At 37.9% G+C, this 20999-nt stretch overlaps 1 protein-coding gene across 7 annotated transcripts in view; it reads right to left on the bottom strand.

Moving 5' to 3' along the window:
• The window catches only part of LOC144234466 (uncharacterized), a 271734-nt gene that overhangs the window by 58592 nt on the left and 192143 nt on the right, over window positions 1-20999 (bottom strand). For all 7 annotated transcript variants that reach the window (XR_013335966.1, XR_013335968.1, XR_013335964.1 and 4 more), the window contains exons 7-8: window positions 14992-15086; window positions 12463-12493 (exon numbers count right to left, since the gene is read on the bottom strand). Coding sequence is in view for 2 of the 7 variants with exons in the window: in XM_077767817.1 (XP_077623943.1) it covers window positions 12484-12493; window positions 14992-15086 (105 nt within the window). In the remaining 5 variants the exon portion in view is untranslated. The remainder of the gene's footprint in view (window positions 1-12462; window positions 12494-14991; window positions 15087-20999) is intronic.

The following is a 20999-nucleotide window of genomic DNA, read 5'->3' as shown; positions in this document are numbered from 1 at the left end:
CTCCTTCTAGAAGATCTTTCCCTGGACTTATTTGATTTTGACTGGTTTAGGTCTTGGAGAACATGGTTCTAAAGTACACTCCAAATATTGGGAATTGTCCTGCTTATAGTAGCCATAATCATCTCCCTGGGTGTACTATATTCTCTCAAATGTTTTAAAATTTTTTTAATGTTTTTTATTTATTTCTAGGAGAGAGAGAGAGAGACAGTGTGAGCAGGGGAGGGTCAGAGAGAGAGGGAGTCACAGACTGAAACAGGCTCCAGGCTCTGAGCTGGCAGTCAGCACAGAGCCCGACGTGGGGCTCGAACCCACGAACCGCGAGATCATGACCTAAGCGAAAGTCGGACGCTTAACCGACTAAGCCACCCAGGCGCCCCTTCTCTCAAATGTTTTAAATGACTATTCACAGCCACTAACCACTAAGTTGACCACCAAGTGATCATCTTAAGACTGAGATATCTAAGAAATGAGGTAAATAACTGGCTTAAACAATGAATGAGAAGCTGTGACCCAGGACTATCACATTGGTTAAGAAAAATATCAGGATTTACAGATATAAAAGGATCCACAAAAATTATGAACTGTACCTCCAGGAAAGATTGGGAGTGGGAAGATCCTAGCTTACCTCTTCTCACAAACACATAAGACCCACATCCATGTAAATCACACAGAAAATGGCCTGAATACTGGCAGAACAGACTCTAAAGTTAAATATAGAGATGAGGCCACATAGAAGAGGTTAGGAAGGTCAGAGATGGGTGAGGAGCTAAGTAGGCCCTTAAGACTGTGCCTGGGAGGGAGGGATGCCACGGGCACAGAGAGTGGAGAGAAAGAGATCCCCACATCAGGCACCCCGGGGATGGGGAACCCATCTAGGGAAGAATGATTCTCATAACATTTGGCTTTGAAACCAGAGCAACCTTATTTTATGTTATTACAATCAGTGTGGCTTAACACATGGAATTTGAAAAATCAATGGTAGAGCCTGGAGGGCATAGGAAACAATGTCTCCACCCTTTGGCAACAAACACACTCACAGAGATACAGCATGGAAGCAGCAGCTTGAAGAATCCCGGGGCATAAGGGAGATTTATTTACCAATCTCAGAGTGTGTGCTGGAGGGGCAGAGATCTTTGGGGAACTTCTCCAAGAACAAAGGAGCTAGGCACAGAGTGGGTGTGTGGGGGTGCCATTTCTCTCCCCAGCTGCCCAGTCTAGATACATGAATACCTGTGGGAACCAGCATAGAACACTTTCCACCTTGCTTGCTAAGAGTATGCCCCACACCCAAATGCTTCTGTAGATCTGCCCCCTCTCCAGTTGGCCTCTGCATTTCAGGCAGATACAGGTCTTTCCTACAACAGACAATGAGAAACTGACTGGTACTGTGTATCCTACCTCTACACTCTCCTGTGAATCCATTCTCTCCAGCCATGAAGCAGGAGTTTCCTAAAGCATATCCAGGTCCCCTTGTCATAGCAGACCTGTAAAAACCTTGTTACCACTCCTCACCGCACCCCCACGTTCTCCTGCAGCACTGCCCCCTCCAATATACACTTTGAAGCCCATCCAAAGTGGTATGGATTACAAGCCAGGCAGTATGTAAGAAGCCCAAATGGGATAGTACCACTCCAAAGTAACTCCTGACCTCGAAAGAGGGGAAGATAACAATATACACTAATCTGACCATGACCCCAACAGTGGGCTGGGGATAGACACTGGTTTAAATACAGAGGCTGCCCACTGATGAAAGATTTTCAGAGGACAACAATGGAAATCACTCTCCAGTTGGGTGCTACTGCATCTCTGGCAAATGCATGGTTTGACTCAACCATAGCGGTCCCACACTGGTCCACCAACAACACAGGAACAAAGTCCTGCCTACAACAGGCAAAGAGAGCCATTGCAAATGACCAGAGTGAAGGCAAGAGTGGCTTAGCCCCAACAGGAGGGCACACACAATACACACAAACATCACTGCAGTGCCAGGTTCTGACTAACAAAGGACACTGCATTGCAGGGCACTATAAGAGACAGACCTCTTCCTCTACAGGTCACTACTTTCAAGAGCAGGAGACATAGTTGGCTTTCCTTACACATAGAAACAGACACAGAATGTTAGACAAAATTAGGAAGCCAAAGTATATGTCCCAAATGAAAGGACAGGACAAAATCACAGCAAGAGAGCTTAACAAAACAAAGATAAGTAATAAGCCTGAGAGAAAATTTAAAGTAATGGTCATAAAGATACTCACTTAAAAATACAGTAGATGGAATAAAAAGTAGACTAGAGGAAAAAAAAAAAAAAACAGATCAACAACCCGAAGGATTGTGTAATTGCAGGCAATCAAACAGGAGAGAAAAAAATGCAAATAGACTTAAGGAAACTCAGTGATACATTCGCATTATAGGGATCCCATTAGAAGAAAAAGGGGGCAGAAAATATTTGAAGCTGAAAATATCCTAATCATATCATATCTGATATGAAATAGATATCCATATCCAGGATGCCCAGAGAACCCCCAACAAAATAAACCCCCAAGGAGGTCCACTTCAAGACACAGAGTAATTGAAATGGCAAAAATTAGTGCTAAAGAGAATTCCTAACTCTATAACACTATCAGTTAATTTTTTAGTACAAATCTTGTAGGCCAGAAGAGAATGGTATAATATAGTCAAAGTGCTAAAGGAGAAAAACCTGAAGACAAGAATACTCTATTCAGCGGGACACCTGGGAATTAAGTTGGTTAAGTGACAGACTTCAGGTCAGGTCGTGATCTCACAGTCAGATAGAAACAGACACAGAATGCTATTCAAAATGAGAAAGCCAAAGTATATGCTGTCAGCACAGAGCCTGCTTGAGATCCTCTGTCCCCTCTCTCTTTGCCCCTCCACCGTGCATGCTCTCTCATTTTCTTTCTCTCAAAAATAAAAATTTTCAAGGGGCACTTGGGTGGCTCAGTTGGTTAATGTTTTGACTTCAGCTCAGGTCATGATCTCACAGTTCATGAGCCATCTACTTAATATAATATGCGTAACATGTTATGTATAAACCTAATGGTAACTACAAATAAAAACTAGTAATAGATATGGAAAAATTAGAAAGAAATCCAAGGATATCACTAATTAAAGCCAGCAAACAGTGACAGAAAGGAGTTACAGGAGAAAGAAACAGAAAAAACTACAACTAAACCTCATAAAGCAAGTAACAAAATGGCAATAAGTACATTCCTATCAATAATTTGAATGTAAATGGACTANAAGCTTATTTCAAACCTAAAGACACATAAAAATTGAAAGTGAAGGGATGAAAAATCATTTTTCATGCCAAAGGGAGTGAGGAGGAAACCAGGGTGGCAATACTTATATCAGGCAAAATAGTCTTTAAAACAAAGACTGTAACAACAGACAAAGAAGGACACTATATAAAGGAAATGATCCAACCAAAAGGTAATAGCAAATGTAAAGGTTTATCTACTCAAGATGGGAGCACCCAAATACATAAAGCACTTATTAACAAACATAGAGAAAGTAATTGATAATGATAAATAATAATAGGAGACTTTAACACCCCATTTATATCAGTGGATATTTCCAAACTGAAAATCAAATAGGAGACAGTGGCTTTGAATAATACATTTTGCTAGTTGGATGTAACAAATATATTCAGAACTTTCCCTCCTAAAACAGTAGAATACACATTTTTTTCAAGGACACATGGAACATGTGCCAAAATAGATCACATAACCACAGAACCAGCCTCAAATAATTAAAAAAAGACTGAAGTCATACCATGCATCTTTTCTGACCACAACACTATGAAACTAGAAATTAACCACAAGCAAAGAATCTGGATAAAACACAAATACATGGAAATTAAATACCATGCTACTAAACAATGAATAGGTCAACCAAGAAATCAAAGAGGAAATAGAAGAATACATGGAGACAAATGAAACTGAAAACATAATGGTCCAAAATTATTAGAATGTAGCAAAAGTGTTTTCTTTTAATGTTTTATTTATTTTTGAGAGAGAGAGACAGAAAGACAGACAGCATGAGCAAGGGAGGGTCAGAGAGAGAGGGAGATTCAGAATCTGAAACAGGCTCCAGACTGAGCTGGTTGTCAGCACAGAGCCTGACATGGGGCTCAAACCCATGAACTGTGAGATCATGACCCGAGCCAAAGTCGAACGCTTAACCGGCTGAACCACCCAGGTGCGGTTCTAAGAGGTTTATTACAATACAAGCCTACCTCAAAAGCAAAGGGGAAAAAAGCCTTTTAAAAATTTTTTTGGTGTTTATTTACTTTTAAGACAGAGAGAGATGGAGCTTGAGCAGGGGCGGGCCGGAGAGAAAAGGAGATACAGAATCCAAAGCAGGCTCCAGGCTCTGAACTGCCAGTGCAGAGCCTGTAGCAAGGCTTGAACTCATGAACCCCGAGATCATGAGCTGAAGTTGGGAACTTAACTGACTGAGCCACCCAGGCACTCTTGCAAGAAAAAGTTTTAAATGAACAACCTAACCTTATATCTAAAGGCGTTAGAAAAGAAAGCACAAACTCCAAAATGGTAGAAGGATAGAAGGAAAGAAATAATAAGGATTAGACAAGAAACAAATGAAATAAAACCTAAAAAAAACCAACCAAAGAAAAAAATAAACAAGCAAAAATAAATGATAAAATGTATCAGTGAAAGGAGTTTGTTCATTAAAAGGATCAACAAAATTGGTAAAGACTTAGTCAGACTCACAAAAGATAGAATGAAGAAAGTGAAGGAAAGAAAAAGAGAGTAAGAGGGAAGAGGGAAAGAGGAAAAGACGGAAAGAAAGAGGGAAAGGGGAAGAAAATAAAAGGAAAGAAAAGGGAAAAAGAGAAAGAAAAGAACTCAATATCAGAAATGAAAGACAAAAATAACACTGAAAATCAGAAAACTACAGTAGATTATAAGAGATTATGAAAATTTATATGCCAACAAACTGAACCTGGAAGAAAGAATAAATTCATAAAAACATATAACTGCCAAGACAGAAAGAAATAGAAAATTTGAACAGACAAATTATCAACAATGAAATTGAATCAGTAATCAAAAAACTCCCAAAAAACAAAAGTGTAGGACGAGACTACTTCACAAGTGAATTCCCAAAACATTTAAAGAAGAGTTAATATTTATCATTCTCAAACTATTTTAAAAAATCAGAAAGGAAGGAAAGCTTCAAAATTAATTCTATGAGATCCTCATAACCCTGATACAGAAACCAGATAAAGGTACTTCAATAAAAGAGAACTAAAGCCCATATCCCTGATGAGCATTATGCAAAAATCTTCAACAAAATATTAGCAAACTGAATCCAACAATATATTTTTAAAAAGCATTCACCACAATCAAATGGAATTTATTTCTGGAATGCAAGTGTAGTTCAAAATTTGTAAATTAATGAGCTAACACATTTCACCAATAAGAGAAAGGATAAAATGATATGATCATTTCAAATGATACAGAAAAAGCATGTGACAAAGTACAACATCCATTCATGATGAAAACTCTCAACAAAGTAGGTTTAGAGGGAACATATGTCAACATAATGAAGGCCATAATAAAGGCCACAAGTAACATCATACTCAATGTGAGAAACTGAGAGCTTTTCCCCTAAGATCAGGAACAACACAAGGATGTCCACTCTCACCACTTTTATTCAACATAGTATTAGAAGCCCTATCCCCAGCAATCAGACAAGAAGGAGTAAAAGGCCTCCAAATTGGTTAGGAAGAAGTAAAACCTTTCATATTTGCAGATGACATGATATGATATATAGAAAACCTTAAGAACTCACCAAAAGCCTTCTAGAACTTATAATGAATTCAGTAAGGTCATAGGACACAAAATCAATACACATAAATTTGTTGCTTTTCTATATACTTTAATAATGAAGTAGCAGAAAGTGAAATTAATAATTCTATTTACAATTGTGTCAAAAAGAATAAAATACCTATGAATAAACTTAACCAAAGAGATGAAAGATATATACTCTGAAAAATGTAAAATATTGATGAAAGAAATGGAAGATATCACAAACAAATGGAAAGATATTCTATACTCATGAATTGGGAGAATATTGTTAAAATGTCTATACTGCTCAAAGAAATCTAGTAATGTAATGAAATCTCTATCAGAATACAAATAACATCTTTCATAAAACTAGAAAAAATAATCCTAAGATTTGTATGGAATTAAAAAAGACCCTGAATAACCAAAGCAATCTTGAAAAAGATGGTTAAAACTAGAGGGATCATAATCCCAGGTTTCAAAGATGAACTACAAAGTTGTAATAGTTAAAATAGTATGGTACTCTCACAAAAATAGACACACAGATCAGTGGGGCGGAATAGAGAACTCAAAAGTAAATTCACAACTAATTAATTAATTTCAACTAAGCAGGAAAGAAAATCCAGTGGGAAAGAGAGTCTCATCAACAAACGGTGCCGGGAAAACTCAACAGTTACATGCAAAGAATGAAACTAGACCACTTTTTCATACCCTACACAAAAATAACCTCAAAATGGTTTATGAACCCAAATGTGAAACCCAAAACCATAAAAATTCTTGAAGAGAGTGTAGGCAATAATTTCTCTGACATTGGCCACAGAAACATTTTTCTAGACATGTCTCCTAATCAAGGGTAACAAATGCAAAATAAACTATTGGGACTACATCAAAATAAAAAGCTTCTCTACAGCAAAGGAAACTGAACAAAACAAAAAGGTAACCTACTGAATGGGAGAACATATTTGCAAATAATAAATCTGATAAGGAGTCAGTATGGAAAATACATAAAAAAAACTTCTGCAACTCAGTATNTTCTCCAACCCCCCCCCCCAATAATCCAATTAAAAAATCAGCAGAAAACATGAACAGATACACAGAGGGCTAACAGATACATGCAAAGATGCTCAAAATCACTAATCATCAGGGAAATTCAAATCAACACCACATTGAGATATTAACTCATACCTGTCAGAATGGTTAAAATTAAAAACCCAAGAAAATAACAATTGTTGGCAAGAATGTAAAGGAAAAGGAACCCTCATGCACTGTTGGTAGGAATGCAAACTTGTGCAGCCACTATAGAAAATAGTATTGATGTTCTTCAAAAAATTAATAAAATCACCATATTATCAAGTAACTCCACCATTGAGTATTTACCCAAAAAATACAAAAACACTAATTTAAAAATACTTATGCATTCCTATGATTATAGTACCATTATTTACAATAGCCAAATTATGCAAGAAACCTAACTGCCCAAAGATAGGTGAACAGGTAAGACCATACGTATACATATGTACACATATACATATATATGTATGTGTGTGTATACACGCATGTGTGATGAAATATAACTCAAACATAAAAAAGAATATCTGCAACAACACAGATAGATCTAGAGGTTATAATGCAATGTGAAATAAGTCAGGGAAAGACAAATAGCATGTAATTTCGCCATATATGAATTTAAAGAAACAAAACAAAGAAAAAAAGAGATAGACTCAAATACAGAGAGCTGGTGGTGACCAGAGGTGTGGTGGTTAGGGGCATGGGTGAAATAGGTGAAAGGGATTAAGAGTATGCTTATTGTGGTGAGCATTGTATAATACATAGAATATCTGAATCATTATATTTTATAACTGAAACTAATATCATACTGTATGATAATCATATTGGAATTTTCAAAAACCAGACTGTTTGGACAAACACAATGGTTTAAGAACAAACAAGAGCTAGGTCATGGTCAAACAAGTTTTATTTTCAATATATGACCACTCATAGAAACCAAACAGAGTCAGGCAAAATGAAGAAACAGAGGAATATGTTCCAAATGAAAAAAACAATATAAAACCTCATTAAAAAAACTTAATGAAATAAATATAATAATTTACTTGATATAGAATTCAAAGTCATGGTTAAAAGATGCTTACTGAACTTGGGAGAAAAATAAACACAATGAGAACTTCAACAAAGAGACAAAATATCTTATATGGTACCAAACAGAAGTTACAGAGTTGAAGAATAAAATAAATAAACTAAAAAGCATAATAATAGAATGATTTGGCAGTAGACTAGATGAAACATTTAAAAAAATGAAGGCAGTGGAAGTCTCCCAATCATAGCAGGGGAGAAAACAAAGTAATGACAGCTTAAAGGACCTGTATAACACTCACATAATAGGGAACTGAGAAGGAGAAAGGGCAGAAAATTTATATGAAGAAATAAAGGCTGAAAACTTCACTCATCTGAAGAAGGAAACAGACATCTAGATCCAGAAATCTCAGAGAGTTCCAAGAAGAGATCTCCAAAGAAGTCTTACCAAAACACACTATAATTAAAATGCCAAAAGCTTAAGAGAATCTTAAAAAAAATAAAGAAATAAAAAGAAGCAGCAATAGAGAAATAGCTGGTTACATACAAGGTAACCCCTGTAAAACTTGGCAGATTTTCCCACAGAAATTTTACAGACCAGAAGGGAGCAGGAAGGCATATACAAAGTGCACAAAGGAAAAAAAAATTGTAACCAGAGTACACTATCCAGCAAGATTATCATTCAGAATTCAAAGAAACATAAAGAATTTTATAGGTAAATGAAAACTAAAGGATTTTTATCAACATTTAACTAGTCTTACATGGAATTTTAAAGGAATCTCTTTAAGCGAGAAAGAATGTGTGCTAATGAGTAACAACAAAACTTACAAATATATAAGTCTCACTGATAAAGGCAAATATATAATAAAAGTATAGCATTAATCATTTAAAAAGCTTAGTAAGAGCATTAAAAGACAAAGAAGTAAAAATAATTTCAACTACAATAATAACATGAGGGATACGTAAGATAAAAAGATATAAAATGTGACCTCAAAAAATATGTAGAGATAGTAAAAAAGTACAGCTTTAGGATGTGTTCAAACTTATGTAATTATCAACTCAAAATAGACATTATCAATATAAGTTGTTATATGTAATTCTCAGGGTAACTTAAAGCAAAAACCAATATGCAAAAGAGACAGAGAAAGGTCTCTAAATACAACATTAAAGAGAGTCATCAAACCACAAAGAAGAGACAAGAAGGGAACAAAGAGGAATTACAAATCACCAAGTAAACAATGAACAAAATGGCAATAAGTACATACCTATCAATAATTACTTTCAATTTAAATGGATTAAATTCTCCAATTTAAAAGATAAAGAGTAGATGAATGGATAGAAAAACAGGACTAATCTATATGCTACTTATACGAAGATACACTTAAGATATAAGGAGACACAAACTAAAAGTAAAGGGATGAAAAAATATATCCCATGCAAATTGAAACAAACAGCTGGTGTTCTCTATATTGATTTCAGGCAAAATAGATTTTAAGCATATAATTGTATCAAGAAAAATAAAATACTAGAGACAAATTAAATCAAGGAAGCAAAAGACCTATATACTGAAAACTTTAAAACCAGATAAAAAATTAGACACAAATAAATGGAAATATAATCTGTGCTCATAGAGTAGAAGAATATTCTTAAAATATCCATGCTACCTAGGGCAATATAAGGTTTAATGCAATCCCTAACAAAATTCCAATAACAATTCTCACAAAATAGAACAAACAATTCTACAATTTTTGGAACCGAGAAAAGACCCCAAGTAGCCAACATCATCTTGAGAAAGGAAAACAAAGGTGGAAGCATCACACTCTGATTTTGAACTATATTACAAAGTTGCAGTGGTCAATAAGTATGGAATTGAATAAAGCAGACAAATGGATCAATGTAACAGAATACAAAACCCAGAAATAAGCCCATACATATATGGTCAATCAATATTTGACAAAGGAGCCAAGAATAAACAATGGGGAAAGGACAGTTTTGTAAATAAATGGTTTTTATAAACTGAAAAGCCACATGCTAAAGGATGAAACTGGGTCACTACATTATACCATATACAAAAATTAACTCAAATGAATTAAGGTGTTTGAATGTAAGTTCTGAGATGATCAAACTCCTAAAAGAAAGCATAGGCAGACAGCTCCTTGACACTGGTATTACAACAGATTTTTTAGGTTTGACACTGAACGTAAAAATGAAGAAGTGGGATTATATCACACTAAAAACCTCCTGCACAGCAAAGGAAACAATCAACTAAATGAAAAGGTAACCTACTGAATGGGAGAAATATTTTCAAATCATATATCTTATGGGGCTAATATCCGAGACGTAAAAGAACTCATACAACTCAATAGCAAAACAGAAACCAAAAACAAAGCAATCCCACTGAAAAAATGAGTGTAACTTCTGAGTAGAAATTTTTTAAGAAGACATACCGATGGCCAACCATACATGAAAAGATGCTCAAAGTAAATAATCATCAGGGAAATTCAAACCAATATCACAGTGAGACGTCACCTCAGACCTGTTGAATAGCTATTATAAAAAAGATAATAAATAACTGTTGGTGAGGATAAGAAGGGAAGGAAATCATTGTGCACTGTTGGTGAGAAAGTAAATTTGTGTAACTGCTATGAAAAACCGTATGGAGATTTCTCAAAAAATTAAAAATATAACTACCATAGAAGCTAGAAATTCCACTTCTGGGCATTTATTGAAAGAAAGCAAAAACACTAAGAGATAGATGTACCTCTCCAAGTTTATTGCAGCATTATTTTCACCTGATTCTGCCAATTGACAGAAAAAGAAATTGTGGTAGATGTATACAATGGAGTGTTGTTCAGCCATAAAAAGAATGGAATCTTGCTACTTGCAACAACATGAATGGACCTAAAGGACATTATGCTAAGTGAAATAAGTCACAGGAAAAAACAACCTTATGATCTCAGTTATATGTAAAATATTAAATTAGAAACCTCATAAAAACATAGGACAGATGGGCAGCTACCAGAAGCAAGGGTCGGGTGGTAGGAACATGGATAAAGGGGTTCAATAAGTACCAACTTCCAATTATAAAATAAATAAGTCATGAGGAGTTCTGGGAAGATGGTGAAACATGAGGCTGTCACCTTGTTTCATAGCCACATCAGTGCAACTAACTTGAAAATGACCTGAAAATTGGCAAAATAGACACAGTTAAATCTAGAGAAGAGGCCACATCAAAAACAGTACGAGGCCCAGTCGTGGCTGGGAACCAAGCCCTCCAAGTAGACTGACCACAAACAGGAGGGACACCAAAAACATGGAAAAGTGAGAGGATCAGACCCCACCCCAGGCACCCTAGGCATGGGGACCTGCATTGAGAAGATAAACCCCATAACATTTGGCTTTAGAAACCAGTAGGGCTCTACTTCCTAAGGTTTTACAATTGGCAGGCTTATTCTCAGTACTTGAAAAGTCAACAGACTTAGCTTAGAGAGAGCCTGAAGGAAATAGGAAACTGAGTCTCTGTCTTTATAGACACAGAATAATAAATAACCTGGCTGAGATATAGCATCAAAGCACCAGTTTGAAAAGTGCCTGGGATAGAAGCAGATTTATTTACTAAGTTTAAAACATGTTCTGGAGGGGCAGGGATTATTAGGAGACTTCTCCAAGAATGGAAGTGCTAGTGAGCACGACTTCTCTCTCCCCACCCCCATATCCCAGATAGCAGGACACTTGAGGGAATCAGTATGAACACTCTCCACCTATCTTGTTGGCACTATGTGCCCCACCCATGAGAATCTGTCCCATCCAACCTGTCCCCTCAGCAGGCATCACTCTAAAGCAGCTCCTGCCCAACGCATCTTGCAATCAACCCCAGGAGAGGCTGATGACACTCCAAAGTGACTCCTGCCTTAGGGAGAGAGATAGATAACTACACATACACCAGTGCACCTGCAATCCCAGCAGTCTAAGCTCATAGCTAGCAGAACGTCCCCTACTAATCAGTCCTGGACTGGAAGCAGGCGTGTGGTCCAGCTGCCAGCTCCACTCACCCACCCATCTCCTCTCAAGGGAAAAAACAGGGAGAAGGTACTGCTGGCTGGTGCTACAGCAACCCTGGTAGATGGGCTGAGGGCAGGCATCTGGTCTTCCTGCTAACACCACCCAACTACAAGCCTGCCCTGTCTCAACACTGGCTCTGTAACAGCACAAGGACAAAACCCTACCTGTTGTGCCCACAACAGGCAAAGTAAGCAATCACAACTCACTGGGCAAATGCAGCTCAACCACAACAGTAAAGCACCTGCAAGCCACATAGGAGACACCCCTGAAGTGCCTGGTTCTGGTAAACTGGGGCTACTGCACTCCAGCTAATGCACAGTTGTATTTCTTAATATACAGAAACAAACACAGAGTTAGAAAAAAATAAGGAAATAAAGGAATATGTCCCAAATGAAAGAACAGGACAAAATTAGTACAAAAGAGCTAAATAAATAGAAATAAGCAATATTCCTAATAAAGATTTCAAAGTCCTAGTCATACTTACTGTACTGAAGAGTGGAGAATCTCAGTGATACCTTCACCAAAGAGATAGAAAAAATATACAAACTAGTCAGAGATAAGGACTTCAATAATTAAAAATTTAAAAAATACACTAGAGAAAATCAATAGCAGATTAGAGGAGGCAGAAGATAGGTCAGTGATCTGAAAGACAGGGTAAACAAGGGGCGTGTCAAATCTTTCTGCTGGATATTTGTTTATTTAGAGGCAATAATGTAAATTTAAATAAATGGGAATATGTCTTAGATGTTTTCCATTTTTCTCTCCAAACTCACTCTCAATTCTTTCACCAACTCTGGATAACTGAATTTGTGAATTACATCAATGGGCTTCCTTGAACTCTGAACTCTGGGAGACAATCAGTCAAAGAGAGATACTGGCAGGAGATCAAAGAACAAATAGAGACTATTCCTTTAGCCAATCACCTCCCTGATGGATTGCCATGGATTAATTACATTTCTCTAATCAAGGCCACAGCTTCTGTTGAGTGACTCTCTCATACAAGAGATTTTCCCTCTGGGTTCCAGTACCCTATCTCTCCATCTCCTTCCTTTTGTTCCTTTAAACATAGAAGTGATACTTGCTTATGACTATTGGCTTTCCTTAATCCTGCTCAATTATTTAAAAAACACTTTTTATTAGGGATGCCTGGGTGGCTCAGTTGGTTAAGCATCTGACTTTGGCTTAGGTCATGATCTTGCAGTTTCTGGGTTTAAGCCCTGCATCAGGCTCTGTGCTGACAGCTCCGAGCCTGGAGCCTACTTTGGATTGTGTGTCTCCCTCTCTCTGCCCCTTCCCTGCTTGTGCATGCTCTCACTTTCTCTCTCTCTCTCTCTCTCTCTGAAAAATAAACACTTAAAAAATAATTTAAAAAATAAAATACTTTTATTAGACTCAAATCAATCAACTTTTGAAGCCATTGCTTTCTTGCTTCAATTGAGTGTTAATTTGTACCAAGGTGACCCTAAGAAATAGGATTTTAGTGCTGCTCATTTGTTTAAGGAGAACACAAATTACTTTCTTACTCTAGTAATCAATATGTAATAGATTCACAATTACTCAGATTAACACTGGTGGTAAAACATTATGGAATACAAACAGAGAGCAAAACATTGGAGAATTGCCCTTTATTGTTATGATGGCAAAAGTGATCATAATAATGGAAAACACATAGAAGGAAAATGAAAAATTAAAGGTCTTGAATGCCAACTCATAATATGGATGGGTGAAAAATTAAACTGGTATGCCAGCTGGTTTCTCAGGATAGTTATGGCTGAGACAGAAGCTCACGTCTTGGTTGTAAAGCACTGCAAATATTTTACAATAAATATAGCCACTGATTTGGAAGAAATGTGGCTCTGAGATATGAGACAGGGCATTTGAGCAGACAAATAATCCTGTGAACTATAAACCACCAAATTATCCTGTAATTCTTTTGCCAACAAAGCAGCTCCAACTCCCTACTTAAGAGGACTTTCTCCATGCATAAAATCTGAAAGTTCTACCACAGGAGATGTCAACTCTGCTGGGTATCCATTATCATCACTACTTATTTCCTATAGACTCATGAGAATTAGATCCCATTGTGAAGTATAGCTTGGTGAGAAAAAATGAAAATATTCACCAAATTTGTTTAGTCAAACAAATCTGGGGAGCATTTATGTGAGTAGATTTTTTAAAAAAATATTTACCTTTGAGAGAGAGAGGGCATGAGTGCACATGCATATGTGTGCACAAGTGGAAGAGGGGCAGAGAGGATCTCAAGCAGGCTCCATACTGTCAGAGCAGAGCCCAATGCCAGGCTCAGTATCATGAACTTTGAGATCATGACCTGAGCTGAAATCAAGAATTGGATGCTTAACCAACTGAGTAACCCAGGTGTCCATCATATGAATATATCCTAGTGATAGACCCAAAATGGAAGACAGGAGGCTTGATGAACCTGAGTGTATTGCCATGGATGATCGCCTCGAATTTATGGTTTAATGTGTTACATTGAACATCTAAGGAGTCATATTAATAGACATCTAGGTTGGCTAATTTAAGCCTAGAGTCAATGATGGATTAAACATGCTCTAGAAGAAGAGGACAAAAGCCCCAAACTATTTGAATGAAACTATTTTGAACCTGCTCCATCACACATTAACTTTGCTTTCTTAGAACTCTCAGAGCTTTACCATCTTTCTCGAGGCATTAAGAAATGCACTGGTAAATTGAGAAAGTAGTTTCACCAAGATGGGAACATAGGTCATTTTGAATTCATTACCCCTCATAAGAACAACTCTTTATGAACACTCTGTGAAATTTCTAGAAACACAGCAATGAAGCTGAAGCAACCTCCCCTCCCTATACCACAGAGAAAGAATGCATTCATTACAAAGGTAGGAGGAGAGGCTACACAGTAACTACATCACCTCTCATCCAGGATGGCACAGCACCAAACTAAGAGGGCTCCTCTGAGCCCATAGTTTCTCCAGTGGAAAAAAAAAATAGCCCAGGGTGGACATCTACTTACCCCAGCATCGTGGGTTGCTTATTAGGAGTCCCACTCTGGTCTCTCCTCATGGAGATCACGGAGTAATCTGCAGGATTTGACTTCTCAGAATTGAACTGTGATGGAGAAAGGGAGAGGGACTTATAGTAACCAATACTTGAAAGTTGGCATACTAAGATCCTCCTTGCAGTACCCAAGTAATAGTCCCAACCAGAGGCTCTGTTCAACTGCAGAGTCAAGATGTTAGTCAAACGTGACAAGAGTACTTGATAGGGTATAAGTCTGGCTGATTGGGACATTAAAAAAGAGCTCTGCTGGCCCTGGAACCTGGTTGGTTCCTTCACTAGGGCAGGAAAGCAAAGTGACCCTGGTCAATGTTGAGTGTAGCTCTGAGCCCCATCTGGCCAGAAAGCTTGGTTGGGACACTTGGTAAGCTGCTTAGCCCAGCAACACTGGAGCAGAAAGCCTAGCAGGCATAACGATCATCAACGCAGCAAAGCCAGTGACTCCCCATTGCCTAGGGGACTTGGGACACAGTTTGGCTTATGTCAAGACTGCAAACAGAGTGTTGCCAGACTTAGAGCTTGATCTGCCACTTTGCCAAGGGAAAGGGAGTAAACTCATTCTCCTGCCCACTGCTGAAGATAGCTTTCCACCCTTTCTGACCAGGAAGCCAGAAATTGCTGAAGCCAGCAGTACTCAAGCAGTGAATCCAGTCTAGAGAGTCAAGCCAAGAATGCTTTTTGGCCAGTTTGATGCATAAGTATGTCTGATTAGCCCCCCAAATAAAAGTCTTGCCAGACTTGGGGCCTGTTCGATGCCCCACCCTTCCTATGCCCCAGGGAAATTAATCTGCAGTCCTGCCCACATTTGAATATAGCCTCTAACCCTGCCAACCAAGGTACCTATAGAGAGCTCTGGAGAATCTTGGAAGCTGACTCTGCAGCCCAGATTATAGTGGCACTTGAGTGGAGAGGCTGACCAGTGGCTCTCCATCTGCAGAACTGAGACAGTGGCCCCATCTGTTCAGGGAGTTTAGCATGAAATAATGTCTGATTTGATTCCCCAAAAGCCTTTCCAGCCCTGGGGCCGCTTCTACAGTCCCAACCTGAAAGAGATGCTAACTTCTAGCCCTGTACAATGCTGAATACAGCCTCTAGACCAGGAAATCTAACTAGGAGCCCCCAAGAATCTATGTGGCCCATTCTGAATTCTGTTTACAGTGAGCAGAGAACCTGGATGGCAACTCTACTTATCTGCAGTGTTAGGTTAATGGCCCATTAGGTCAAGGAACCCAGTGCATAGTTCTGCCTAATCTGATCATTAAACATTTGCCAGCCTTGTGGGATGTATGGGGATCCTGTCTGAGCAGGGAAACTAATTCATAGTCCTGCCCAGAGGTGAATACAGCTTTCAGTCAGCTAAATAGAGCTGCCCAGGCCATCCTACAGCTTTGCTTACAGTTGGCACTTGGAGAGAGAAAAAAAGTCCATGGTTTTCCTCATCTGCAGAGCAAAACTGATGGCCCTGTCTAATTAGGGAATTCAGTACTCAGTCTGAGCCTTGGGGACTGTATCAGTTCCCCAGCAAGACAGGGAAGCTAAATCATAGCCACACCTATTGCTGAGTATATTATACCCAGTCCTGCCCATCTAAGAATTGTATATTTGTATTTTATATTTAGAATTGGATTTCTGACCAAGGAATCCAAGCAACCATGGAACTCATCCTACAGACTTTGCTTCAATGGGGATCCAAGCCAGTTGTCTTATTTGGCTGCTGCCAGCCAGTAGTACCACTCCACCAACCTCAGAGCTTATGCAGTAATATCACCCAAAAATAGAACCTGATACCAAGTTCCACCTACCCGAGAATGTTACCAGCTGAATATATCCATATCCCTAAGCTAAAACTATCAAGAAGAAATGTCAGTCTCAAAGTGAACCTGTAAAATCAGGAACAGGACATGGCTTACTCAAATACACAGAAACAAATGTAAGGAATCACATATGTAAAAGAAGGTAAATATGATGCCACTAAAGGAAACTAATAAGGCTCCAATAACTGATCCTACAGAAATGGTGATCTATGAAGTGTCAGATGGAGAATTCAGAATAATTCTCTCAAAGAGGTTTAGTGAACTACAAGAACACACATATAGACAACTAAACAGAATTAGGAAAACAACACATGAACAAAATGAGAGGTTTGACAAATAGAAATAGAGAAAAGGAAAAAATTCTTTTCAAATGTATCTATATGAGTGCTAGATATTAACTAAACTTATTGTAGTAATTATTTTGCAATATATTTAAGTCATTATGCTGTCGGCTTTAAACTTATTGGCTATATGCCAATTATATCTAAATAAAACTGAAAGAAAAAATTATAAAAATGCATTGAAAAGAGAGCTCCAGTTTCCATAAGAAGCTGATTTATATAGAGATAATGGTAGGTAATACTGCAAATGAATTAGGTTCCCTGTTTTTAAAGAGAATAATAAGATTCTACATGGGAAAGTTCAGGTTGCTGTACTTAAAAATCAGCAATGGAAATTGGGAACAATTTTCACAAAAATTCATAGGGACAGAGTGGCAATCAGAATATTTCAACACATAAGGATCTGTGGTAATTGTTACTTGACCACAATTTCCCTAGATATACATTGAAAGTTCATTAAGACATTGCTTTGCATATATAGAAAAGAAAATTCTAGATCTGTGGTAAAGATATGACTAAATAGGGAATTGTGGCCTCTTACACAATACCCAGGCCTCATACAGAATTGTGGCCTCTTACACGATACCCAGACTTAGGCTAATTTATGGACCTAGAGCCCCTTGATAGGCAAGGATATCTACAACGTAACTAGTACAGTATACTATAAATCATAGCTCAAGCCTTCCCCAGAGATACCCATGGCCATTTTCCATCATCTTTTTGCACTACAGAAATGGAAACACACAGACATAATTCTGGACTTTGGGACATAATTAGGTACTGGCTATTCATTGATTCAAATCCCTAGATACTGAAAACATTAATATGTGTCACAAGTCAAAGAGGGGACTTATGAAGGTCAGGTGATAGATAAACATTTGACTCCAATCCACTATCTCACAATGAGTCCAGTGAAAGCTTGTACACATACTGTGATTTACCCTATTCAAGAATTAAGACTTAGTATAATTAGAAAGCAGTGTTTTTCAAACTTCACCATATACCAGTCACCTGGAAGATTAGCTAAATTATTATTTATTTTTTTAATGTACATCCAAGGTAGTTAGCATATAGTGCAATAATGGTAGCATATAGTGCAATCTAGGGATTTATCCCCTACATATAACACCCAATGCTCACCTCAGCAAGTGTCCTCCTTAATGCCCCTTGCCAATTTAGCCCATGCCATCTCCCAGCCCCTCCAGTTCTATTTAAGAGTCTCTTATGTTTTGTCCCCCTCCCTGTTTTTAAGTTATTTTTGCTTCCCTTTCCTTATGTTCATCTGTTTTGTATCTTAAATTCTACATATGAAGTCATATGATATTTGTTGTTCTCTAATTTCACTTAGCATAATACATTCTAATTCCATCCATATTGTTGAAAGGGCAAGATTTCATTCTTTTTGATGGCTGAGTAATACTCCATAGTGTGTGTGTGTGTGTGTGTGTGTGTGTGTGTGTATCACATCTTCTTTATCCACTCATCTGTCATTAGACACTTAGGTCTTTCCATACTTTGGCTATTGTTGATAGCACTGCTATAAACATTGAGGTGCATGTGCCCCTTTGAAACAGCACTCCTATATCCGTTGGATAAATACCTAGTAATGCAAATGCTGGATTGTAGGATAGTTCTATTTTAATTTTTGAGGAATCTCCATACTGTTTTCCAGAGTGGCTGAACCAGTTTGCATTCCCACCAGCAGGGCAAAACAGTTCATCTTTCTCTATGTCCTCACCAACATCTGTTGTTGCTGGAGTTGTTAATTTTAGCCATTCTGACAGGTGTGAGGTGGTATGTCATTGTGGTTTTAATTTGTATTTCCCTGATGATGAGTGATGTTGAGCATTTTTCATGTGACTGTTAGCCATCTAGAGGTCTTCTTTGGAAAAGTGTCTATTCATGTCTTTTTGCCCATTTCTCTGAAGATTAGCTAAAATACAGATTTCAGCTCCCCCTCCTCAAAGTCTCTGTGTGTAGGTCTCTGATGGATCCCACCAATATGTACATCTAATCTTCTATATGATAGTAATGTTTCTAGTTTGGGGATCATACTTTGAGAACCCTACCTACCATAATATCCCTTGTTCTATGGCTCAGGTAACCAACTGAATGTAATTCTAGTTTAGTGATCTTCTGCTCACTATCAGAAATATCTTCTGATCCATGAAATGAGAGCCATTTATTCCCTTTTATCTTCTCTGAAGAGTGCAAAAGCCAGAGGTCTTCTAGTATACGTTGGCATAAAGTTAATCAGAGAGTGATGTCAATTACAGTTGTCTTTCTGGATGTGGTATTTTTCTGGAGCAAAACAACACAGCTCTTGGCACCTAACATATGGATAATGACTTGAAAAGTTTTCCCCTTATTGATAGAAGAAAAGTTAGAAACTAAGTTAGCTTCACATATGAACAATGGTGTGCTATTATGATTTTGTCATATTAACCCTTCTGTTCTCTGTCCATAACATATTCCAAAGGGAGTTTGATTTTCCTGATAACCCACATAACATTATGCTAGTTCATAACATTTCCTCATGTAGCCAATAAGTACAAAGTAAGTACAAATACCTATTGCCAATAGGTATGGACAATAAATACCTATGAACATTCAGAGGCCTGCCATATTGAATTTCTGAATCTATTGACCTGCAGCACGTTGGGATATCTCCTATAAAGTTAAAAATAAACTGCTATACTTTGCCCTGCATATCAATGAAAAAAGAGATCCAAGTGTGGTGATAATCGAGATTTGGGGGTAACTATTATTTATTAAGGTACACTGTCTCAAGGTGTTTACTGGGTTAATTGGAAGACTCTTGATTTGGGTGGGGCCTTGCAACAAAAAGCCTCTGCAGCAAAATGCGAGCTGTACTATCATTTAGACTTGTGACTGACAGACATACTGTTTTGGAAATATTTTTGGTAGAGAGGTGCTTAATGGAAAATCTAGCAAGCCCCCATAGAAGAACCACAGTGCAGAACCTGAGGACTTTGGAGTTCAGTTATGTCCATTTTTCTTTCTTTTTTTTAAAAGAACTAACCCAATTTCAAATTCTTTTTTTTTTTAATGTTTTATTTCTGAGAGAGAGAGCAGGGGAGGGTCAGAGAGCTGGAGATACAGAATCTGAAGCAGGATCCAGGCTCTGAGCTAGCTGTCAGCACAGATCCTGAAGTGGGGCTTGAACCCACGAACTGTGAGATCATGACCTGAGCTGAAGTTGTACACTTAACCGACTGAGCCACCCAGGCGGCCCCATTTTGCTTTCTTCAACAATTATACTCCATTTGAAAAGCAGACCCTGGTTTGTTATTGGGCACTAGGAGAAACTGAACACATGACTATGGGACACCAAGTGTCTATGCAATCTAAATCACTTGTTATGTACTCATTACACTCTTGGTGTTACATAATTTACCACATCAGAAAACTGGAACATTTTCAGCACCATTGTAAAGTGGAAATAGTCTTCAATCTGGCACGAGCAGGTTCAGAATGTATGGGCTAAACTGCACAAAGAAAGAGGTTTAGATTTTCAGTGCCTACTCCTCCTGCTTCACCGTCTCTTCCTTATCTTAGTTACAGCCTAGTTACACTAACTACAGAGGTTGTAGTGAAAGAAAAAAAAAAGGAAAGACCTGGATTATGAATAATTGAACACTGTGTTCTCTCACTAGGTGGAAATGGGAAAAAAAAGAAAGACAGTGGTGATGGGTATCTTCCCAGTGAGCTGGTTGTTCACTTACATAAGATAGAGATGACCCATGGTAAAAACTGACATCAATTCATAGGAGATACTGTATGCTGGC

The sequence above is a fragment of the Crocuta crocuta genome, unplaced genomic scaffold (assembly GCF_008692635.1).
Source record: "Crocuta crocuta isolate KB4526 unplaced genomic scaffold, BGI_CrCroc_1.0 scaffold154, whole genome shotgun sequence".
NCBI classification, from domain to species: domain Eukaryota; kingdom Metazoa; phylum Chordata; class Mammalia; order Carnivora; family Hyaenidae; genus Crocuta; species Crocuta crocuta.
This window is presented reverse-complemented; position numbering and strand designations above follow the sequence as displayed.